Here is a 26,782-nt window from a genome sequence, read left to right as displayed (position 1 = left end):
CTCTATCATTAAAAGGACCATTTCTGTGACAATTGCGAGGTAATACAATTTTTTCGTTTTTTTCCAGCAGAAATGACATCTAATTCACCCTACCTTGGAAATAATGTACAAATTATAAATGTGAATGATACATGTACACAGTATTTATATGCTTATGTCTTTGCGCTTCACTGATTATGATTTCACACGGATTTCAGCGCTCTTTCAATGCATATTTTTTCTATAGAGAGACAAGCGAAGCTACTGGAGCTGAATCTAATCCAATTACTGTCACATTTATTGCAAATGTTCATCCAAAATCGGAGGAAAATGTCAAAATCTAGCTTGTTTGTGGGAGGGGAAGCGAGCCATTACTCTATCACGGCTCTCCAAAAATATATGAATTAAGAATTTAAGGAAGGGCATCCGGAATATTAAGGCCTCAAGCCAAAAATCAGTATGCGGATCAAAAAGATGTGTGGCGACTGTGGCGACTCAGTAATCAGGGAAAAGCCGAAAGAAACAAACTAAGTACTGTTTCCTGGTTGAAGATGGCCTATCAAAAGGGAAAAAAAATATGTACATATTTTTAACAAAATCTCATGTATGTTTTTCCCAAGTTAAGCATTTTCAAACATAAACAAAAATACAAATATAAGGCATTCAGAAGACGCATTGAAACGTGAGATGATATGTATTACCGTATTTTCTTGACTATAAATCACAGGGCCAAAAATGCATAACTAGGTAGAAAAAAACATACATAAGTTGCACTGAAGTATACGTTCCAATTTTTATGCGTGTAATTTATTTTACAAACTACTTGACCAAAACATTACGTCATCTTGGAAGCAAAGTTCTAACAATTAAATAATAGAGAACAGGCTGAATAGGTGTAAGATATGCAGAAAAGGTGTCCAGTGTTTATGTAACATAAACAGTTTTTTCATTTCTAAGTCACTCTGGAGTATAAGACGCAGGAACAGCTAACCTATAAAAAAGTGTGACTTATAGTCTGGAAAATACGGTATTTTATACTGGTCACTGGAGGTGTGAGTGATGCTACTGTCATGTTCAGTGAAACACACAAGCACCAGACCAGATTATAACAAGTTTGATTGCAGATTCCAAAAGACACAACTAATTCCTAACACGGGCTACTGATGCGTCTATAAGATATGCCTTTATTCGTCCCTCAGTGGGGAAACCACACTAAGCTCCACCCCTACCCCAAGTCACATAATGTCATTGAGTTGTGTTTTCTATCTTTAGAACGTCCGTAAAAGAGAAAGACTTGTGCTCATGACTCACACGTAGATGATGTCCTCCCCACAAAAAATGCAGTGTTCCTTGGAGTCCCGCCCTTTTTGTTAATCAGCGAGTCAAAGATCCTCTACACGACAGGACTGCTCTAAATGATTTGATTAATTTTGACCCCTTTGTGTGCAGCACCAAATGCATCACCTGTAATCTTAAGCATTGTGAAATGATGCCCAAACGCAGCGTGTAAGTCACGATGTAAAACACTGCTACTGCACAAATCCTGTCAGTATGCCACGGAATACAAGCCCATCTGGTCATGGGGGGCTTTGGAAACCCGCCTGCAGCGACGTTCTTCTTAAATAGCGATTCAACTGCGAATTGGTGCAAGCTTTAGTTACATCCAGTCATTCAGCTTGATCCACCTTAAGTCTGCCTTAAAAACAAGCCAAACCTCTCTAGCCCGAGGATTAATAACATGACTCAACGCTTGGATATAGCCGCATGCGCTTAATTGTATTTATGTGCATCAAAGCTCAAAGACGCCCGAGGACAAACATGTTCATGTCTGAGTCGTTTTCAAGAGAAGCACAGCACGTCTTACCATCCACACAGGCGGGTCTTGCTCTTGTAGTTCCGGCGATCTGGCCCTTCTTGCAGGCGCAGCGGGCCGTCTGCCTGGCGATGGTCCGCCGTGGTTGGCTGCTGTCCCTGTCCAGCGTCACAATTTCACATGTCCCCGCCGCCAGCTGGCCTGCGGATGACAATACACGGCAGGAAAGTGAGGTCAGAGACGCACGGGGCAAGATAAAACAATCTGCTGTGTGCGTGTTCCGTGACACGGTCTGTCATGTCACTGTGACTATTCATAGGGTTGCTCAATTAGCAGCACGGGAGCCATGTTGGAGGAATGTGTTTGTGATAGATGGAAAGATACAAAGATGTTGAGATATGGTGGTAAGCCACATCCCATCAGCACGCTCTTTGAAGGTAATGTAACCATGAATACTGATAAACTTTGTAATTGCAGTCAAGCCCCCCCTCGTCACACACACACACACACACACACCCACACACCATGTATTCAATCTGGTGACCTTTGGCTGTGTAGCCGAGGCCCTTGTTGCTCACAAATTAACCTTTGTCTGTATATGGAAGCCCTAAGGTGCCATGCTGGAGAGGCTTATCAGGATCTAATTGTGATTGGCAAGAGGACGGAAGTTGTGATTAAATCTGGACTTGAGTCGCCAACACTCGGGTGGTTGGCTTAATGAACTGAGCTGCGAGGGGTCACACCTGGGGTAATGAGAATCTATCAGGATTCATCCGCATGCCGCCACTGCTGCTCCCGGCGCCAACCATGGCCATGTAGAGACACGCTGTGTGTGCACTGAGTGGAAAGTTTCTTCAATTAGGTCTCCGTGCGCTACTTTTAATGGTGACTTTCAAGTCATGTAAAGGAAATGCTTGGCTTCTATGCTATTGTCGTAAAAGCCTTATTTACACCCGTTTGTATACAGACTGGCTGACTGATGTGGACAAAGGCATGGTCACATTTTTGAACCTATGGCAGCTGTTTCCCAACATTTTGCCATATTTTTATTTATTCAGTTTTCATATGAAAGTCTAACAACATGAGTATTGTGTATGGTTCTGACCTGCAATGGAGGGGTTGGGCTGTAGAGGGCAGTAGTGTTGGCCCGCTAGTTAGAGCCAAACCAATAGAGAAGAAGAGTTGCCAAGCCGCATTGGCCACACTGAAGTATGGAGTGCATTGTAAGGTATACAGTGTCGTTTTTTTAGATGCCAATAAAAAGCTGATTTGTGCACAGTCATCCCGCCTCATCGTAATTTAGCTTTACAATGACAATAAAGCTTTCATACTTTCGTTAGCAAATCTTTCTCCTGTTGGCTAACAATCAAAAAAAGAAATACATGAATCCAAGTTGGGTGCTTTTTTTAATGCAGTGTTGCAGTGGTGTCCAAAGGGCGGCTCCAGGAATATTTGTGGCTGTTTTTTAAGCGGCCCACGGCACGGTCTAAAAATAGAATTTAAGAAGAAAACTAGAAAAATAACTATTTTTTTTTTAAATCAGCAGTCAATCCATCCATCTTCTTGCGCTTAGTTGAAAAAAAGTCAGCAGTATTTTGTCAAAATATTTAGACAGAAAAGTTGTAATCCAACAAGAATATCTGTAACTGTTCTAGAATAACATAATAATAAGTAATATTACAGGAATATTGTTTATTATGTTACATTTTCTGGACTTTGACACAGTTTCAAATGGCTGTACTTTTGACACCCCTGAGTTATGGAGATATTTGATGGAGATATTTGGAGATATTTTCTCCAGAAGCCGTCTGTTCAGTTTGCATTAATTTATTTCTTTGCCTACGAGCTTTATGAAATTTGTACCACTCTATCAACCATGTGTATGTCGATGTTGACTTAAGCAGACAATTTTTAGTTGTACCTATTTCAAGTCATGTTTTCAGTATCAGTGCAATAACCAACTGTCAAAGGTGGGTGTGAGTGACAGAAAGAAAAACTCTGTGCCAAAACCTCATGTAACTGACTGCTTTTTTTAACTGAAAAAAATTACCATCATATGTCAATTTTTGCCTGCATGGCGGACAAATGGTTAGCATGCAGGCCTCACAGCTAGGAGACCCGAGTTCAATTCCACGCTCGGCCATCTCTGTGTGAAGTTTGCATGTTCTCCCCCTGCATGCGTGGGTTTTCTCCGGGTACTCCGGTTTCCTCCCACATTGACTCCAATTTGTCTCCAATTTGATTGGATACAACAATGTAAAACTATGCAACAATATCAAAATAACCAAATAATAAAATAATTCCCTTTTATTGAGCCACAGCAATCGACCCATTAATCTCGCATTTCATCCTTCCCTCACTTCTGAACAACAACAACAACTCTTCTACTTGGAGCACTAATCTCATCCTCGATAGGAGATGGCACTCCACCCTTTTCTTAGCAAGAATCATGGACTCGGACTTGGAGGGCCGACCGGTAAGAGGCCTCGTGGAAGACCCAGGGCATGTTCGAGAGACTATGTCTCTTGACTGGCCTTGGGATCCACATTAATGTCCTAATTAAACACCATTTCAGTCTAAAATATGACATTTGTCAATCCACACAAGTATCATATATGTAACTATAGTTGCACATTACTTACAGACACAGCAGATTCGTGAGTATTCCACAACTAAACGTGTTTATGCTCTGTATCATTCAAGTTGTATGCCTATCTGCCTCCCAAGGGGAAAGAAACCCACCAGCACCTCACTTTAAATTTAATCACAGGACTAGCCCAGGTTTGAAAAAACGTATACTCCGGAAAATATATGCGAGGATCCACTGTATATGAAGACGATACAACACAACATTAGAACAATAGTCATTGTCTGTTCATGACAGCCTTAGCGGTGACAGTAAACATGAGGCCCCTCGTTGATGAAACGTGGGCGTTTTAATGAGCTTCTAAGACTCCACAACAGAGGAGCCGCGACTTCAGATTTGCGGCGACCTTTGAGCTTGTTGACTTCACGCGGCGTTGCGATCCCAGCAATTACAAAAGACATACAAACTCTGTCAGTTAAGCTGTCTTTGCTGTTGGGGGTTCCAAAGGAGCTGACAGGGAGTGGAAAGAGTAAAAAAAAAAATGGTGGGTGGACTTGGGGAGCAGGAAGTAAATGCAGGCGTACATGAAAACATTCCCACCCACACGGGAGTTTATATGACAAGTCATTATCCGCCATCAGCCAGAGAAGCAGCAACAAGGAGGAGGAAGTTAAACTAGAAGGATGGGATGGAGGAAGAGGCCGGCAATGAAGGTGGAAATCGGTTCTTGATCTCTCAAGACATGACACATTTGATTTTGTTGACATGTATTATTCAACAAAGAGAATTTCAGCACTCTTCTCTTCTATGGAGTCGTATTTATAGATTCTCACTTCCTGCTGTGAGGCACAGTGGCATCACGGAGCACTAAAAATATTCTAACCACGTTTCAGTGCATTGGCCGTAATGACCGTAATTCATCTGGTTTTACGCTGATGCCTGCTAATGAACTAATTCTTGAATGTTCAATACTTGTAGTTTTCTTTCTTTTGTTGTCCCTTTTTGAGTCGGGAGGTTCCTTTCTCTTTCAGAGTGATGCCGTATGTTAAAAATGGACACTCATTCATTCATTTTCTACCGCTTATCCTCACGAGGGTTGCAAGGGGTGCTGGAGCCTATCCCAGCGGTCTTCGGGCGAGAGGCGGGGTACACCCTGGACTGGTGGCCAGCCAATCACAGGGCACATATAGACAAACAACCATTCACACTCACATTCATACCTATGGACAATTTGGAGTCGCCAATTAACCTATAATGTTTTTGGAATGTGGGAGGAAACTCCACACAGAGATGGCCGAGAATGGAATTGAACTTGGGTCTTCTAACTGTGAGACCTGTGCGCTACCCACTTGTCCACCGGTCAGCCCTTGTTGTATCCAATTGTTCACAAATAAGGGTGCTGATACATCCATCCATCCATTTTCTATACCGCTTATCCTCATTAGGGTTGCGTGGGTATGCTGGAGCCTACCCCAGCTTGGTGAGAGGCGGGGTAATCGTAATGGTTTAATTTCATTTGAACATGCATCACGTTACAATTGAGTGCATCACATAATCAGTTCACAGTTCCACATGTCCAAAAGGAGTAGGAAGAAGCAAAACTTATTAAATCCTACCCCTCCATCTGGTACTTTTACAATCAGTAACCGTTACATTTGTTCACTTCCTGCTTTCCCAATATAGTTTGGTATATACGTTTTTTTTTTTCAATTTTATTTTTGTCACGTACCGAAGTACGAAGTGATATACAGGGTACACCCTGGACTAGTCAATACCAAAATATGTCGCATCACCCACCTCTTCTTGCGGAAATTGTATACAGTATGTACATGTCTTTAGAAAGAAGACATATTTTGTGATGTGTTATCATGTGACATATGATGTGCTCGTTGTGATGCACAAAAACATCGGCATCTCGTCTTATCACGCACAACAGTGACAGCATGATGTGTATGTCACTCGCGTTTGGCTCGTAAATCAAAGTAATGATGAAATCTGCAAGCGGATGGTGGTGGCCCTGGGTGGGAAATTTAAGCATTGGCAGAGACATTGAAGCTCATGAGAGGTGATCCATCCTAACGATAGCAGGACTTTTTCACTCACAACAAGAGTGAAAAAAAAAAGAAAAGCAATGAAAGAGATTTGGAATGGCTGCTGAAAGGGAAAGGTGAGGGATCAGCAGAGGCAGCGGATGCCATACAATCTATTCTGACATTTTTTTACTTTTGAATTGATGTATTTATTCATTTATCTTATCTTATTAAATTATAATTTAATTGTATTATTTATGGCTGCATGGTGGTCGAGCACAGACCTCACAGCTAGGAGACCAGGGTTCAATTCCACCCTCGGCCATCTCTGTGTGGAGTTTGCATGTTCTCCCCGTGCATGCGTGGATTTTCTCCGGGTACTCTGGTTTCCTCCCACATTCCAAAAACATGCTAGGTTAATTGGCGACTCCAAATTGTCCATAGGTATGAATGTGAGTGTGAATGGTTGTTTGTCTATATGTGCCCTGTGATTGGCTGGCGACCAGTCCAGGGTGTACCCCGCCTCACGACCGAAGACAGCTGGGATAGGCTGCAGCCCCCCCCCCCCCGTAACCCTCATGAGTAAAAAGCGGTAGAAAAGTATGAATGTATTATTTATTTCACTTATTTCTTCTTTTCTTTCATCACTACCTAAGCCATATAGTTACTGTTACACGTGTCCTTTTCTCTACCAAACACGTTTAACAGTGAAAGTGTAAGCAAGAGATGTTCCCCATTGTACAGTAGGTGGATGAAACACATAAAAGCACCATGAATACAGCAGACTAAGGTGGTCTACCAGCCAGCAGAAACAGCGGCAAGCCCCTTACAAATGGCGTTTACTGAAGGTACAAGTCATTTCAATAGAAGGGTGTCCTTCACTGACAAGGTGCAGCCCAGTCTCTTTTCGTGTGAGCAGCGGAAACAATCTAAAATTGGCATGTGTCCTCAGAAATGAATCCAAAGCCGCTAGCGGCATTGCTATGATTTATCGTCACCCTTACTAGCTTCAGTTTGCCGAGCCGTTGTCAGCGTGGCCGGCCAAATGGCTGATTAAAACGTATGTGTGGCCACCCTAGAGTGAAATGAACGCTGTCGCCGTGACAGAAGATGGATTCATGTGGCAGCGCCGCACGTGGGATAATACACGCTAACGTTATTGACATACCCAATGTCTTATTATTTCGCCTCCCACTCCTCAGCGCATTGCAATTGCTCTGTCATTGCCGGCCATTTGACAAATGTGCAGCCTTGGCGACAACATGAGCAGACATTTGTTTTCAGCCTGACCACTTTTTTGCCCAAAGGTTTCAGCGCATGTTTCTTCAGGAGACTCTTTTTTTTCTAATGGATGCTCATTTCAGAAGAAATTCTACAATTCTGATATTATATCCAAGTATTATTTTAATGTTGAAATGTGAGTGACGCAGTCACTTTTATAATCACTTTGACTAATAATATAAAAAAAACATGTCCTTGAACGCCAGAGAATCTTAGGATGGAGATAACAACATATGGACATTTGTAAACAGATTCCTCGCAGTCAAAAGCTGCGCTAACAAAATGTCTTCCTCAAATAATCTCCACTTAACCCAAAAATGCTACATGACAGCTTGGTGTAGTTGGAAACAAGCTCGGCATCTGTTGTGCTGGGGAAGGCAGTGTGTAAATGTTAGACATCGTCATCCCCCCCCCCAATAAATAAATAAAAAGACTGCATCACTCCTGCATGCTACAGCTGTTCGACATGAGCGAGGAACGTCTGCCGCCAAGACTGTGAGAAATCCCGTTTTAGATCCAAACGCCGCATTGGTCCAACCTTGATGTCATGCTTTTGCCCTGAGGTCGGGCAGTCTATTTTTATTTTATGTTTTAATGAATCCTTTTAAGAAGCCTAATCAGAGGTTGCAAGAGTCAAGTGAAGCAGCAGGAGAGAAGAAGAAGACAGTGTGGATATTTTTATGTTTGTTATTATTCTCATTATTATTACACAATATCACAAAACTCGCCTTGATTGCATTATATCTAATTGGACTATTCTACAGGGTCAGACAAAATGATCTGACACATTTGTAGGTTAAATAAAAGGCAAATAAAGTAAAGAAACAAAAAAGTGTTTTTATTTTTGAAAAGTACATATAATGCCTTTGTTTCTTTATAATGCCATTGTTTTTGGATTCTTTTTCAGTTGCTGCCATGAATTGGACTGGTGAGCATCGCGCTTTTATTGTGGAAACGTTTATCAAAACAAACGAATCTGTAGGCAAATAAAAGCAAATAAAAATAAAAGGCAAATAAAGTAAAGAAACAAGAAAGTGTTTTTATTTTGTTTTGTTTTATTTTGTTTTTATTTGATTTAATTAAAAAAAATAATGAAACAGAATGGCATTTTATGTACTTTTTAAAATTAAAACACTTTTTTGTTTCTTTACTTTATTTGCCTTTTATTTAACCTACAAATGTGTCGGATCATTTTGCCTGACCGTGTATTACTTTACCTTACATACGTCAGTTGTAACCATGAGTGAGGGCATTCATGTTAAATCATTGCTTCAACGGTCTGCATTATTTGATTTTAAGAGTTCCAAATGTCAAGTGTCTGCTCTGCATTGCTCCCCTGGATGAGGAATAAAAAGCAAACCTGAATGACAACCTTATGTTTTATTATCCAACATTACAAGGTTTACCCCTTCGTGTAGTTTTTATTGCTCCATCAGTTACTTCATCTTGGCACCGGGCCTACAATACACTAATTTAACTTCCATCAACCTACAGTATATTTCCTCATTTCCATTGAGTGATTTTTTTCTCTTTTCTGAAAGCTTAAAAAGGCTGACGTCTTTGATTGTAGAGCTGCTGCTTCAAATCACTTACAGACTGGAAACAAAAGGTTACAGATAATGGGCTAGATTGACAGGTTGTCTTTGGATTTAGAGATACAGTACATGCAAACTAAGGGTTGGCGCCAAGCGACTTCTCTGTGTGTCAGAGTATTTCTTATTGTCACTCACAGTCTGCAGAAGTGGGTGGGCTATTTGTCTCAAGGAAGAGTTTATGGTAAGTCATTTGCAAAAAGCTCTCCAGTATAGATTCCTAGGATGCCAAAGTGTCAGCATCAAGATGATGACAGGAAAGAAATGGAGAAGGAAGTAGAGGTGGTGCAATCGCACCACAGACAGAAGGTGAGGTAGGCACAGTGGTAACCAGCAGAGCAGGTTTGGGCTTCTTCCAAAAGACCTAGGTCAGCCAGGCTCAGGGGGAGGAGAGACACCACCTTCTCCAGGAAGAGCTCCAAGCAGGGCTGGAAGAAGAGTGAGTGAGCAGGGCAGCAGAGCTCTGGCAGCAGGGAACATGGACCAGGATCACCTGGTCTAGCATCTTGCAGGCAGATTTCTGTGGCATCCGGTTCCTGTTGCAGGCAGTCTACAATGCCTTGCCAAAACCCAGCAAACCGTCACATCTAGGGAATAGCGAGACACCCTTCTGCCCAATTTGCTCTGGAAGAGCATCACTGGAACATCCACTCAGCAGCTGTCCAAAGGCTCTGATAGACAACCGCTACCGTTGGTGACAAAAAGCAGGTGCTGTTGCAGAGAGGCTAGTGTAAGCCATTAACATCAGCAAACATCACCGCCCACCCATGAAAGCTGGGGACAAACTCCAGGCTTGGGCAAAACCAACAACAGGCCTTCCTCAAACAGCCTGCGTTTGGAAGTGGCAGGCTGACCACGGAAAGCGGCTAACATTCACCATCACTTTGTCCGGAGCTGATCATCACCTCTGAGGCTTCAAAACACCTGATCATGCTGGCATTGACGCCGCTCTGAGAAGATCGAATGAACCGATCGAAGACCAAGGAGTAGCATAAGTGTGCTCGAAAACTTTGAGCCCAGAGAAGTCAGTTGCAGTGGAGGATGGTCACTCTGCAACATCTTTACTCGGCTAAGCTTCATAGGGCCAGAAAAGAAGAGGGGAATCAAATCAACCAGTGGGAGCAACAGGCTGCTGGGATGTGGGTTGGGGCCTTGACTGGGTCACCTTGGAGAGGGCGGAATAACATGCGAGTGACCCTGAAAGAAACGGCCGATGGTGATTGCTGAAGCGGAGTTATCCAACGATTCTCTCTTTACTATTATTTGCAGTTTCTTTGCTTTAACAGTAACCACTCTGCCACTGGTCCTATATTTCCACACTTCCATTCAGTGTTTATTCTCCTATCTGAAAGCCACCAAAGAGGCTGAAGTCTGACTGTAGTGCCGGTGCTTTAATTCACCCACACCGACAGAATGAAAGCGAAAGGTTACAGATAATGTCACATGTGTGAGATTGCGGTTGGAAAAGAAGTACGCTCATCTCATCTCAAAGTGCCTGGACTTAGAGCAGGCATTCATTTTCCCCTCCAAAGCTGATCGATTGACTGAAAAGCCATCATAAAGCAAGCCTTGGAATTATTAATACCCTGCTGGTGCTGCCATGACTCAGAGAAAGTTCTGGAGACAATTCTCACCGGGAGCATGCTCTAATCACAGCGAACGGAGGGGTGAAAGAGAGAGAGGGGTCCATCTATTTTGAGTGAGGAAAGCTTGTCTGAGCATTTGCTTTGTGAAGACACTCTTGCAAGATTTGATGTTTCCTCTCTCTCCTCGCTTCAAAAAAAAGAAAGATGCTTTGGCAAGCAACTGGCACACAGGAGGAGCAGACACACTACAACATCAGCACATGCACTTACAACATAAGCAGCATATAAATGTCAAAGACAACCACAAGACAGACTTTTCTCTCTCTTCCTCTGACTCATTCTTTCAAGCACGCAGCAGGCTAAGCCATTGTTGCTATGCAACCACATGCAGCAACAACTAAACTTATGGAAGGCTTCTTTTTGCTTCCCACAGAAGAAATGCTCGGCTGCCAGCATATTTTTTTTCATTTGGCAAAATTACCACTACAAAGCCCCCCTCCCAAAAAACACACTTTCATGTCTCACTTACTTAAAAAAAACTCACAGCAGACATTGCTGCGTGCTTTATTTTTTTTTGATTAAATTCCACAACGATCAAACAAAAACAGCCTGCTGCTTTCAAACTAGTAAAATGTGGAGACATGCTGCTTGTTTTGGAGTTACTGATCCTCCAAAAACTATTAAGACGAATAGCAAATTGATTTGAATGAATAATAAAAGTCAACAACTCCACGTTACGGAGACTAAATACCAAAACAAAAACTGCATCAATTAAAGGATAATACATTGTCTTATATTCCGAGATTCATACAAAATAGCAGGCGGGGACCAAACGTGCAAGCTAACAAGCTAACAAATCAGAGCTTTTCCTCCTGTCACTCATTCATTCAATTCATTGATTCGTTTTGTACCGCCTATCCCAGCTGTCTTCGGGTGAGAGGCGGGGTACACCCTGGACTGGTGGCCAGCCAATCACAGGGCACATATAGACAAACAACCATTCACACTCACATTCATACCTATGGACAATTTGGAGTCGCCAATTAACCTAGCATGTTTTTGGAATGTGGGAGGAAACCGGAGTACCCGGAGAAAACCCACGCATGCACGGGGAGAACATGCAAACTCCACACAGAGATGGCCGAGGGTGGGATTGAACTCAGGTCTCCTAGCTGTGAGGTCTGCGCGCAAACCACTCGACCACCGTGCATCCCTCTATTACAATATTCTAAAACTAAAATATTTGAGTTCATCATAATATATTTTAAATCAGGTAATTATTGATGATTTTTTATTATATTATTTAATATAATTCCAACAAATATGAACATTGTTGTCTTCAATTTGGGTCAACATAGGAGTAAATGTACAGGAATAAAGTCCAATATTCTGGAAGCAATTAGTGTTCAGGGAAATAAAAATAACACCACACCTGGCGTCAATGAGACCCACATTGTGTTTATGATTGAGTTTGAGTCCGTTGAGAGGCGGCACGGCTATTAAGCAGCATTCCTACAACTCAAAGCATCAGATTAGCGTCCTAAAGGTTTTGAGGCCCATTTGTCTTATCAGGCTCATGTATTGATTGGATTCTATTTTGCTTCAAATAAATTAAGCTCAGTCCCCTGTACGACTAACGGAGTTTTCACAATGACGCCTCATTTTCTTCTTCTGTGACCTTGTGTTAAAAAAATCACAGCCTGGAATGGCGTTCTCCCGCGGGACGCCCTCTTTCCCCCGCAGCTTTATAATAATGAACGCTGCTTAATAACGTAGCGGCAAACAATGAATGATCATCAATTAAAGCGGCGAGAGAAAAGGGGAAACAAATGACCCCTGTAACCTCGCATATGGATATGAGAGCCACCTTACTGCTGCAATTAAGGGCATTTCCATCCCTTGGGAGATACATCACAACGGGGGCAATGATAAGGTAAAGTCCTGTAAATGTGGCTGTGATTTTGCACACTAAAGACCTCTGAGTGCATCGTGTCTGCACACCCTCAGGGGACGTTAGCACAGCATTCTGACAAAGTCTATAATAAAGACGGCCTAATCCTGGGATGTCCCAACCTTTTCCACGGAGGGCTGCATTCTGAAATATGAGCGTTTGCAGGGGGCCATTTTGATATCTTTAATTTCCTAAAAAGACTAATCGGCTGTTGCTATTCTAAAAGATTAGACTAGGGTGACCAAATGTATTGTTGTCATTCCTTGTCCATCACTTTGAGGATTTTGAGGAGGATTTTCATTGTTTTTTATTGGGACTAGGCACGGACTGGTTACCGGTTCCAAGGTATACCACAGTATGAAAAAGTAATGCTTCCAAAACCATTGAAATTGTCCATTATCATGAGACATGGTGTAGCTTATGATAATGTGACTTTTGAGTACTGTGGTGTGACTTGCGGAGTTCCACAAGGATCAGTGCTTAGCCCTCTTCTGCTCAATATTTATATGCTGCTGCTCAGCGACATCATCGCTAAATCAGGCACGGCGACTATATTTAAATACTTTGTCTTATAGTCTTTATTATATAGTCCATATTATTCCTGGGATGTGTTAGCATTAGCATTAGCACCTGTTATGGCCGACGTCGCTTGTCATATTACTCACGTCGAAGGTCACCAAATGTGGACATGTGATTCAAAATGAGACAGGATTCGAGGATGTAATGGTATAAACCGTTTACTCTTACTCTTGATGAGTTGAAATCTCGTAAAATTCACACAAACGATTCTTCAAATTCCTTCCGCTTCAAGTACTTCCTGAAAATATCGGCTACTTCAGGTTTTGGCAATACATAACATTTATATATAAATATAATAATTTATATGATTGCATTTATAAGGTATATTTGAGTACACGTGCCATGCCAAGTGTCCTGGTTTGTGTTAAAGGTCCCACCTTTGTGTTAAAGGTGACATGGTGTATTATTATCAAGATATCACAACTGCATTATCAATATTTAGTCCCAAGAAATGATGTTTTCTTCATTTGTCACTTTTTGCTGCAAACATGAAGAATGTGCCCTGAGGCTAATAAACAAAAGGAGCGGTGTAGCGCAAATGGCCCCCGGGCTGCACTTTGGACAACCCTGTCCTATGGCATTGTTCAGATGAGCTGTTAATTAGCATATCTTCTGCAAATGTTTCACTTTGCCCTACTTTACTGGATGCAGCCTTCCTCATTCTGTGAGAAGATGAACGCAAAGAGAAAAACAGCAAACCTCGCATGTCACGCTCACCGGCACAGAAATAAGTCAAGGAAGGGATTTACGCTCCTGCAGCTCGAGCCGAGGCACACCTCTTCAAAAATGTAACCACAGCTTCGGGCTTGCACATTGGAGACGGCAACAACTGTGACCGGTCATGTCAAGCTCCACGGGCGTCGGCCTCACAGACAGAGGGAATCTAACATGACTTCTCAGTTCGAGCCGAATTGTCAACAAGCAAAGCTGCTTCTCTAAGCTTTCAGCGTTGCAAACACAATTACTCCAGTCGTGTAATTATTGTTTGACATTGCCTGCTTGTGTGTGATTAAGGTTTTTTGTGTTTTTGGATTCATTTTATGAAGAACATCACGTCCTGAAACCATGTGGAATATATCAATGTTTATTCTAGAAGACTTCAGACAGTCGCAGTATGACCCACTTTTTACAAATGTATTTGGATCACCTTTAGCTGTTTTTTTTCCACTCACTTTTATTCAACACAACCAGTTTTTAGGTATGTTATACATCTAATCTATTGTTAGCTACATTTCCCGGCCATAACGTGACATATTGGCCTGCAGCATATTGTCGAAATAAAATGAAACACTAAAAAAACAGCAAAAATAGAGCAAAAAGGTTGAAAAATTGATAACACACAGCTTTTTTGTAAATAAAATAAATTAATAAATTAATTACCACCCTCGGCCATCTCTGTGTGGAGTTTGCATGTTCTCTAGGTTAATTGGCGACTCCAAATTGTCCATAGGTATGAATGTGAGTGTGAATGGTTGTTTGTCTATATGTGCCATGTGATTGGCTGGCCACCAGTCCAGGGTGCACCCCGCCTCTCGCCCGAAGACAGCTGGGATAGGCTCCAGCACACCCGCGACTCTCGTGAGGAAAAGCGGTAGAAAATAAATGAATGAATAAATTAATTAATAAATTAAAGCATTTTTATGAATTAAAAAATATTTCTAAAAATAATACAGTAGACCCCAGCATCTTTTGATTTGTCTGTATGGGGCCCTGTGTGGAAAAAGTTTGAACACCCCAGGTTTCAATAATAATGTCAATATATAATAATGTAAATTACAGAATAATAATAGAATAAATAATTGGTAACAGTCAACAGTTTATGACAATTCTTTGCTCAATCATCATAATCAATGATGTGTTTGAGTACTAAGTGAGGGACAGTAAAAAAAAAAAATATTCTCACTAATTGTGAGCTGTAAAAAAGAGCACTATTTTTCTTGAGGTGACAGGAAGAAAAGCTCCAACTCGCTGTTACGTACTTTCCAAACCACAAATACAGGGTCAGGCAAAATGATCTGACACATTTGTAGGTTAAATAAAATGCAAATAAAGTGAAGAAACAAAAACGTGTTTTTATTTTCAAAAATTACATATAATGCCATTTTGCTTTGTTTCTTTATAATGCCATTGTTTTTTGTTTATTTTTCAGTTGCTGCCATGAATTGGACTGGTGAGCATCGCGCTTTCATTGTGGAAACGTTTATCAAAACAAACAAATCTCTAACTGCAACACAACGAGAGTTCCGTTCCGTTTGCACTTCAATCTTGGTAGACATGATCCCGTACCAACTCCAAACACTATCTTGTGTTACCAACTTCAGAACTACTGGATCTGCATTGAAATCAAAATCAACCGGCCGATCTCGCACCACCAGAACTGATTTAATTTTAAAAATATAATGAAACAGAATGACATTATATGTACTTTTTGAAAATAAAAACACTGTTTTCTTTACTTTATTTGCCTTTTATTTAACCTACAAATGTGTAAGACCATTTTGCCTGACCCTGTATAAGACGACCAAAACAACACTGTCTTATAAATTAATTTCACAAGTCTATATTGAAGAGCTTCACTAAATCATACTGAGACATGTATTTTTCCTATCTAAAATTGCAAAATAGTGAAAAATATTTGTCAACAAAATTTGAATGGACTCTTAAATGGATTTTTAAAACAATATATTTCTGGTTTGCTTGCATGGTGGTAAAACAGCTCGGTATAGTGGCCACTCTTCCAGTGGAATGAGACAACCTTTGGGGGAGAGATGTTACAGTGTTGTTGTGATGATGCAAACCTTGTCCTCTGTTCAGAGTGGCTACTCATAGTTTGACATAGATGACTTCTTTCAAACAGCCATCCTCCCGACACCATTTTCCTCAAAATGTTTTTTGTCTGAGATGCAAATGAACTGCTGACTCAGGGCCTGAAGAAACTGCTCTCTTATGTTGTACCACACGCTTGTACAAGGGTTGATTGGTCTCTCCAATGTAGAGGTCATTGCAATACTCACTACACTGTTTTTGTGGATCGACACAGATTTTTTTTGTGCTATATTCCGCTAAATCTTCATAAAACATATTGCAGCATGAAGAGCAGACAAGACTGGGCACAAGCATGACTCACTACCGCCGCCCTAAAGGTCTAAAGTGGTACTGTGAAGTGGTAAGACGAGGTTTGGAATATATAATTGTAAGAAATATGGTGTCACAGTAGCTGAGAAGTATATGCTCAGTGCTGTGCTGGTGTATGGCTCCTTTCACTGCGGCTTGATCAGCATGCAGGCTGAGGTGTGGCCCGAGTGTAGTGATTGAATACAGAGGCTGCAGGCCCCGGCACTGCCTTTAATCTCCCCTCCCCATTTAACTTGGCCTCTATGCTGCCGCTCAGCTGGGCTATAAAGACACACACATACGCCTCTCACACACTCCTATGCGTCTTGTGAGGTGTTGCTCTGCTTTTTTATTTATTTATTTTTTAATTCTGCTGCACAAAATGTCAATTGTCATATCTCAGCGCAATTATTCTTTGGAGAAATGCATCAGAGCGTGATCTGTTGTATTTTATTAGCCAAAGGGGGGCCACTTGTGATGGCATTTAATAAAATCAGCGGTGGCTTCCGGGTTATGGTGCAGTTACTGTTAGCGCCAGCAATAAAGAACTGTTTATAGGATTCTTGTGATGAAACTCATATTTTCTTTGCAGTATTTGCAAGACTTGTTACACCTGAAGCTTGGAGATGTCCGTGACCCAAGCGACTGAAAGCTTCTAAATTGTTTAATTATTCACAAAGCCGCAATAAATACAGGAAGCGAAACCATACTTGCTTGTTCTACTGGAATTTTATGACTACATTATGAGGGAGTTCAGGTCGGCGTACAGTGCATCCACAGTAAATTCAAGCAGACAGCCAACACTTTTCTACATATTTTAAACAGTCCATTATAGGTGATTGACCTCACCCACCCACCAATACTGGGCATTGAAAGCCGCTGATAGACTGAATGCACCATTGGAAAGTTGGCAGTCACACCGGGCTAAAATGTATTTTTGGGGGCTCAGGAGATGGGGGGGAAAGCAGCTTTAAGCACCAATTTGGATGGATGAGAGGAGCCCATTGTGGAGCACGGCTGCCTCATTAAGCAGCGACAGTCGAGGTGTGGCTAATTGCTGCATAAATTATGAAGAAGAACACATGTTTCAATGCATAGATGATGTAATCTTTACAGTGGAACCTTAGTTTCTGTATGATTAAAAAAAAATTTTTTTTACAATATTGCACATCACGAACTAGTCCATATGCTCGTCTACGAAATCGAGTGCCCGAACAAAGCACCGTACATGTTGCTGACTCACTGGCCATGTCTGCATTTTTTATTAAGTGCGGGTGGTGAAATAGCCCACCGTGGGGCCAAAAAAAAAAGTTGCACACTCTTGAATTCGTTTTGAACAGGATGGACTTGAACAACAATATCAACAATATGTTACATACACTTGTGATTTATAATTATGCTTCATTGTTTTCTTCGAATGGGAAAAATTGCCTGGGTTAACAAACTAACCCGAATAACTACTAACTAATAATAGCCGCTTTACAGTAATCCCTCATTTATTGCATTAATTGTTAATTTGTTGCAGGCCTGATCGTGATAAGAAGCCGTCCTTATTTATGCATACAACATAGAAACAGCATAGAAAACCCGTACAATCATCTTTTCACATCAATAGAGCCCTCCAGGCATTAAATAACACACATATAGTCACCTTTACACTCATAAGGTAATAACTAATATGCAAAAATAAGCCATTTAAGCCATAAATACGACTGGTGCTCGTGTGCTGTAAATGTGTTCTGCTGGTGGGGGAGCTGATTGAAGTTTTGGACATGAATTAACTTTGCAGGTTCAGAGTTGAGTTTTAGCTTGGCGTGAGTTACAGTTGAGGATTAGTGGGCCTGTTGAGAGATAATTCAAACCTGCAATAAAAAGCTGTTGTTCCGGAGATCAAGTCAGGTGCTTGTGTATCTCAGGGTGACCGTTGTAGAATACTGAATATCATTACAACTTATTTTGATGCCTTATATTTGTGTCTTAATGTCTTAATGTAGACAATAAAACAAATGTATTTGCTTAAATGTGCATATTTGTGACTAATAATAAGCCATATTCAACCGCAAACGAGTAGGATTTTTTAAATTAATGTATTTTTTGAAACAATCCTGATGGACTGAAGCCGTGAAGTGTATACTGGAATGACTGTATACTGACTGAAATGCATTTTGTACCATTTGGGTAGAGAGACAAGGGGGACTCATACTTTTATTTCTAGCGCCTGTTGCAGTGTGTAGGACGTGATGACATGCGGCTGTCAAAACACACCGTCAAAGCCGTCCAACAGCATCGGTTTATCAGTTACACAACAGTTACAACACAAACAAATTAGATGCAACAATAGAACGATGCAATCATGCAGGCCTGAGGCGAGTGTGACCGACAGAAGACTTTTACACAGAAAGGTCACGTCTCATCTTGGTAAGATTTGCTGCAGCTGATCGCACTATATAAAGTACGAGCCTACCCATGACACCAACCAGAACAAAACTAATCAGGAAAATAATATTATATGTGCCTACATGTCTCCTGATAACAAGTTTGGCTGCATTTGCATTCCATTCCATTGCTTCCTGTTCTTAATATAGTGTATTTTAGATCCTGAAATGCATTAGGAGGCTAAAGATTATACACAAACACACACTTACAGCAAAATACTCAGCTTGGAAATACTCATTTGCATTTGAAATGAGCCAATTTGTCCGTAAAAGCTAAGAATTTAAGCATTGTGCAAACCTAGACATTCAACTGAATACTTTAATGACTGTACGTATGTGTGTGAACCACTGCACACAAAAGGGTGAGAATCTGGCAAAATATGCACTCCTACTATGTTACCTGTGCTATTATTTTTCTGATGAATACACCACATGGTGGCGCTGTTATTAAACCCCTTGAAATTTCTCACACAGCTCCATTCCTTCCACAAAACACCCACTGTAACATTACGAATCACAAAATTCGGCACACATCTTTAGGGGACGGATAAGCACATGTCAGCAAAAGTCGAACAAGATTGGTTAAAAAACATGGGCGCCATCCATGAATCCATTTTCTATGCTGCTTATCATCAATAGGGTCACGGGTATGCTAGAGCCTATGCCAGCTGTCTTTGGGCGAGAGGCGGGGTACACCCTGGACCGGACGCCAGCCAATGGCAGGATGGACAATTTGAATTCAGTGATTAACTGAACATGCATGCTAACCACTTGGCCACTATGCGGCGTCATTGACCATTATCCTCGCTTATCCTCACAAGGGGGTTGTCTTCGGGCAAGAGGTGGGGTACACTCTGGACTGGTCACCAGCCAATCACAGGGCACATATAGACAAACAACCATTCACACTCATATTTATACCTATGGACAATTTGGAGTCGCCAATTAACCTAGCATGTTTTTGGAATGTGGGAGGACCCGGAGAAAACCCACGCATGCACGGGGAGAACATGCAAACTCCACACAGAGATGGCCGAGGGTGGAATTGAACTCGGGTTTTCCAGCTGTGAGGCCTGCGCGCTAACTACTCATCCGCCGTGCAGCCCGCGTCATTCACCATTTCTCTAATAACATCTGTATGACATGTATGCTAACGTGTCTTCCAAAAATATGATGAACTCCATTTTGTAAAAATGAAACATTAATTTCCAATCAGCTCTGTAATGATTTGTTTCACAAAACCATTTATAACTACAAAGCTGAAACAAAACAACGCAATCATCCTCCATGTATAAAAGCTGAACACCTTCATTGAATGTAACAGCCTTCCGTTTTAAGGCATAATGAGTAACCTCTAGGCATCTTCTTTGAATGTATTAAAGAGGTGTAAAGGCACAGTGTATCATAAACAGGCTGCATATATATACTGTAATATATAATACCGTATTAGAGGCTGGAGTAAAATGAAAGAATCGGCAAAATCAAAGCACATGAGCCGTCTGTAGGGAACGGTGACATTAATAAAGAAACTCCCCAATGCCTTGTTATGTAGTGCATGTGTTATTGGGTTACATAGCAGTTACCCCATAGCCATTCATATGCGGTATTTTGTGCTGTGACACAAGGTTTGCTTTCGGATTTGACTCAACATGGTTTTTGCGATAGATTTTGAAAGTATATTTTATATTTCACGCAGTGCGGCACCCTGCTGTGAATGCCTATACAGTAGACACTTGTTCAGCTGGTGTATAAGTGACAGCATTGTGACAAGCTGCAAGTAGGCTGCCATCAGTCTGCTGTCAGCCTGTTCATCGGGGGAATAACATGAATTAGAGTTCTTTGTTATAGAAGCTTTTTCGTCTTCTAATGTCGAGAGTAGAAAGACTTAACCAGGTAAGAAAGGTGATTAAATCAAAACATGCAGCTGTTGAATACACAGATAAAAAGCATTTTCTGTCGCCGGTTAAAAAAGTCTAATGTGCATGCTAATATGTCATTTATTGCTCAAAGCGTGATATATGTGCACCATCTCTGCTCAAATGGTTGTTCTGCTGCTTTTTCACCACTGGTAGAAGGAATATTTCTTTGCACGGAAACAGAACCCCACCTCCGTGAAGTGGTCCGTGTAGTTTGCAAGTGGGGATAGTTGTGCCGTGGGACATGCAAATACATCAGCTTCCTCCCAACACATTGCAACGAACAGAAGTGAAAACAAGGCCATAAAAAGGCAAAGTGCGTCTTATATTTCACTATTCTAGCGGCCAGACGCCGGCTCATGAATATTTAGGCGATGCTGCTATGAATATGCATTAGGACGCCACAGCGTCGCTATCAGCACGCAGATTTATGAGCTGGTGTGGAGATAATGATAAAGGAGGGGATAACCTGGCTGCTGGGATGATGAGCGGAACACACACAGCACAGCAGATGGAGAGCATGCATACACTGCGTCCGTACGCTCCTTTTCACCTGCTGGTATTGTTGTACATCTGCTTTGAAGCATACTAAACCTATACAAAAGTGGTCCTCAATAGGCGGCACGTGGGCTACATCCAGCAGGCCAACATCACCAAATACGAAAAACCATTCACTATCACTACAGACGCCATGCAGTACTGCCTCCACTCTGCAGGGGGCAAGAGCGAAGCGTATGCATCATAGTGAAGCAGCAGTAGAAGAAGAACAAATATGGCGAAAAGTAAATACTGTTGAACTGGGCTGCAAAAGATGCATTTTCAGAAAATACACAGCGGAAGCCGATGGGTTGACTTTGTAATGAATTAAACGTTGTTTCAGATGAAACATCATAAATTTTACACAGTCCATCCCCTGATTATTATTAAGACTGTAATTTTGTGGCTTGCTGCAGCGTCGGTAGTATAGGTCTATTAATGCTGACCAAAGCTGAAACATGGACTATTCAATCATTCTTCGCCACATCGCAGTTCAAATGTATCTGTGTCACATTATCATGGCTTTTCAAACATATATTTTTGTTGTTATGTGGTTGAATATGGGCTATTTATAGTAAAAAACATATGCAAATTGTGCATATTTTCGCAAAAATTAAGCATTTTCAAGCACAGGAATGGCTAGATTGATTAAAATAAAAATATAAGTCATTAAGAAAACACATTCAAATTGTGAATGTGAATTCTACATTGGTCACTAGGGGTCAGTAATTGTTCCCTGGAATAACAGGATTTATTGCAGGTTTTACCATCCATCTTCTATGCGGATTATACTCCCCAGAGTGGGGGTCTTTTTGGTCATTTTGGAAAAATACAAGTTCAAAAAGGAATGAAAATGTATTTTGTGCCGAACCATGATTTTTCTGTTATGTCGCACCCTATATATATATATATATATTTTTTTTTTTTCCATTATACTACCTGGCCTTTACAGTGTCTGCCAAGAAAAGTTCTGGCTCTTGGACAAATGTAATTGAGGACCTCTACCACAGAAGCTATAATAACCTCTGCAATACCAGGAGCATGTGCGAATTGAATGATAGGACACCTTGGTCCATTACCTTTTTTTAGTCCATCCATCCGTTTTCTATGCCACTTATCGTCACTACGGTTGCAGGTATGCTGGAGCCTATCCCAGCTGTCTTCAGGTGAGAGGCGGGGTACACCCTGGACTGGTCGCCAGCCAATCACAGGGCACATATAGACAAACAACCATTTGTCGGAGTCGCCAATCAATCTAGCATTTTTTTGGAATGTGTGAGGAAACCGGAGTACCCGGAGAAAACCCACACATGTACAGGGAGAACATGCAAACTCTGCACAGAATCGAACCCTGATTCTTCCCGATCTCCTGACTGTATGGCCTTTGTGCTAACCACTCGGCCAATGTTTACCATTTTTGTATTTCATATCTTATTTTTTTCTTGTTTTTACTGCAATTCAATTATAATAATTGTTTTTAATCATACAATGCTTTCTTTAGGCTTCCTGCTGGAAGAATAATAGCTATAATAATCACTTGTTGTTTTGGCATGCACTTTACCTACCGCCTGTGACGTATTCACCAATACATGTTAATGTAGAAAAAAGTCTTTTAGATTTTGTGTCGTGTGCCTGAGGAAATGTGGAAGCGACTATCAAAACTCATCAAATTCCAAATATTGCAAAGGCGGTTATTAACACGGCACAACAAATCAAACAACGGGACAAGGTACCTCTGTGGCGCCTTTGCATTAACTTCAAATATTAAGGTTACGCATTCGGATGAACTCGCAGCAAAACGTGTGACAGGGCTAATTAAAGTTCATTTCTCATGCATACTATGTGAGTCACCGTGGAACGCTTGCACTCAACTAACTTTGTTGGAGGCAGCTGATGTCAACCTCCTTCCTGCACAAATGTCAAAGGAAATTAAAATATGACAAGTATCGTTTTTATTCTGCCATGTTTTTTTGCAATTTAACAGTCACCACCCACAGCATTATTTTTGATATTTAGCATGTTAGCACATGGGGTCAGCAAAAGGTGGTACGCAGCATGGAAATCCATCCCAAACTGAATCGTCAAGACAAGATAGTATCGTATTTAGCATAACAAAAGAGGAGGAAATAAGGACACTGTGAGAAGAAGAAAGAAAAAAAACAGAAGTGAGGGATGGTGCATGTCAAGTATGGAGAGGAAGTTCTCTGTTTATGAATATGTGTGCTGGTTTGTGTGCATGTGTGTGTGCATTAGTAATAAAGCCAGCGGGGCTAGGAGTCGGCGCGCACACACAGTCAATGTGCTTTAATGGAGACGATGTGCTCACTTCGTTGCGGCATAAATGATAAATTATTCATTTGCTTCAACATCAGGCGGCCCCTGTTATTACCAGGCGCTGGTTGGCCATCAGTTACAGATGCAAATGAAACGACTGGAAGTTTTAAGAAACTGGTCCAATACACCGAATCCCACATATGAGTACAGTTGTTCTTTTCCATTTGGATGCACGGTAACATGGCACCGAGGGGGTTCATGGAAAACAGCACTTTTGGGGGAATTTTCAAATGACTGTCTTACTGCGCCCAACCTCAGCAGCAATGGTGCACTGCGAGAATCCTTGCTTATGCAGCTCAACAATTCCGTTCAAAGAGAGAAAGCTTTTTTTGCCTTTTGCCATCCACTCCACATTTTTTTAACGTCTTTGGCCTTAATGTTTTGATCAGATAATGAACAACCTATTCCATTTCAAGGCTTTTTTGTATTTTGAAGCTATGCAGATTATATAGTGGTGGGATAAATGATGGCTGTGTTCCAATCTGGTGACATTTCCTTTACCTCACAACTCATTCATTCATTCATTTTCTACCGCTTATCCTCACAAGGGTCGCGGGGGTGCTGGAGCCTATCCCAGCTGTCTTCGGGCGAGAGGCGGGGCACACCCTGGACTGGTCGCCAGACAATCACAGGGATAGACAAACAACCATTCACACTCACATTCATACCTATGGACAATTTGGAGTCGCCAATTAACCTAGCATGTTTTTGGAATGTGGGAGGAAACCGGAGTACCCGGAGAAAACCCACGCATGCACGGGGAGAACATGCAAACTCTACAAAGAGATGGCTGAGGGTGGCATTGAACTCTGAGCTGTGACATCTGCGCGCTAACCATTCAACCGCCGTGAGGTAGGGGTACCTCACAACTACCACTAATCATTTAGATACTGTGTTGCTCATGAGTCAGTGAGGAGGCGGTAGCTCTTTCTTTGGCTGGAGCCAATTACAAGCTATCGTTGCACTCACAGCGAGCCTGTCAACTGATTGGAAATCGCAGGAGGCCATTACTCGATGTAACAGTCTGACTAACCTAACTGTGCCACCTTACACAGAGTGCTAAACCGGTCAGCGTGATACAAGGCAGGTACAAATATGAGTTTGCTCCCTCTGTCAAGCAGGGGGAGGCAGAGGAGCTGAGGACCCATATGGAGGCTGACATCATTGCAGCGCCCTGGCAACAATAACCAATGAAATGCAACCAATGAAGTTGAAATAGCTGTTTTTTTTATTGGACGAGCGGACGAGTGGTTAGCACACAGGCCTCACAGCAAGGAGACCCGAGTTCAATTCCACCCTCGGCCATCTCTGTGTGGAGTTTGCATGTTCTCCCCGTGGATGCGTGGGTTTTCTCCGGGTACTCCGGTTTCCTCCCACATTCCAAAAACATGCTAGGTTAATTGGCGACTCCAAATTGTCCATAGGTATGAATGTGAGTGTGAATGGTTGTTTGTCTATATGTGCCCTGTGATTGGCTGGCGACCAGTCCAGGGTTTACCTCGCCTCTCGCACGAAGACAGCTGGGATAGGCTCCAGCACCCTCTATGACCCTCGTGAGGATAAGCGGGAGAAAATGAATGAATGAATGTGATGACTTTTCTAATATTGAGTAATGACCATTGAGCTTCCTGAGACATTTCAATCTCAAGAGCTTTATGGCAGCCAACTTTGAGGGTTAATTACAGCTCAGCATGTGGTGTATTTTTGTGAAAAAAATTACTGCACAGGCAACAGGCACTTGTGCACAACAGTTCAGGAGTAGAAGAGTTACAAAAACAAATACTTTCTTTCCATAACTGCAAAATTGTCATTTTCAAAGAAAGACAGTATTGCTTTGGTCCACGGCTCAGACCAATCGACTACTGTGTCCCTCTCTGTCCTTGCATTCATCCTGTGTCTGTCTTGCTCCCACAGCCCCTATTCCTGTGCATCTTCAGTGGAGGCGGTGCCAGGCCAAGTGTGATTGGTATGCAGGCTTCGTCTGATCCAATGCAGAAGCCCAGTTAGAGCCGAGAAACAAGAGAGGAAACTATCTGGATGTCCAAGGTAACCAGTGTGGGCGGTGTTGCTGCTCTTATTAGTTCAGATTTTTTTTTCTTCCTTTGGTTTCTTTCTCCTCTTGTTTTTCTCACCTAATTATGGACTGCTTGTGGGTTGCAGTCGCACACATTAATGACAACACTGCACAATGACACAGGTGCACACACACAATATGCATAAGGAACACATGGAATGGCACCTGCATGCAAACACCACTGTTACACAACCGCACACACAGCCCCCTGCGGAGACGCTCCTCTCCCACACACACACACTGTCCTATCTCCTCTCAACTCCACAGGGCTACACCACAAGACGCATGTACTTGCACATCACCATTATGGCACTATTTTAAGGATGCAGAGTAAAAATATCAACCGGCACTCAACTCAAACTGCCGCATCCCTCACGCAATATAAAATAAAATGTGCCCTAAATATAAAATAATAATATATTTTTTCATATGACACCACTGAAGCCACATGAAACAGCTCGCTGCATCCAAAGGGTTGTTTATTTTGTCGTAATGAGCCAAACATCTTATATAACTTGCAACTCAGTGTGTGACTTTTTTCTGTAATAAGCTTTTGCATTAATGAAGGAAGGTGATTAAAATGCAAGCAGGCACCAGGAGTGATGTGTCATTAAAACTTCACCTTCGACCTCATTGGAACGGCACACAGGCACGATATTAAAATGACGCCTGTAATACATTGCTTGGATCATTTTGGAATTTGTTAATGCTCTGAATTAGGACTATTCTAAGAGGAGCATCCCATCAGAGAATATAGATTGGATTCAGACTCTCCTGGTTTTCAACTAAAATTATTGCTATAAATAAATTATTGCAATAAAACAATACATACACATGTTAGGACACTATAGACAGATTCCAGCCAGGGAAATGTTCCCTGTTGTGACCAGTGCTGCTGTGCTGACAAGCCCCTAAACACAGAGATAATGCTCAGTTTTAATTTTGGCAGTTTTGACTTGCTGTTGGGAGTATTG

General features: G+C 41.7%; 1 protein-coding gene across 3 annotated transcripts in view; it reads right to left on the bottom strand.

The window, feature by feature from the left end:
• The window catches only part of LOC131132440 (chemokine-like protein TAFA-5), a 122,811-nt gene that overhangs the window by 45,250 nt on the left and 50,779 nt on the right, over positions 1 to 26,782 (bottom strand). For all 3 annotated transcript variants that reach the window (XR_009130363.1, XR_009130364.1, XM_058078050.1), the window contains exon 2: positions 1,844 to 1,993. Coding sequence is in view for 1 of the 3 variants with exons in the window: in XM_058078050.1 (XP_057934033.1) it covers positions 1,844 to 1,993 (150 nt within the window). In the remaining 2 variants the exon portion in view is untranslated. The remainder of the gene's footprint in view (positions 1 to 1,843; positions 1,994 to 26,782) is intronic.

Source organism: Doryrhamphus excisus, chromosome 7 (assembly GCF_030265055.1).
Source record: "Doryrhamphus excisus isolate RoL2022-K1 chromosome 7, RoL_Dexc_1.0, whole genome shotgun sequence".
In the NCBI taxonomy this organism is placed as follows: Eukaryota; Metazoa; Chordata; class Actinopteri; order Syngnathiformes; family Syngnathidae; genus Doryrhamphus; species Doryrhamphus excisus.
Note: the sequence above shows the minus strand (reverse complement) of the source record. Positions and strands in the feature narration are given on the sequence as shown.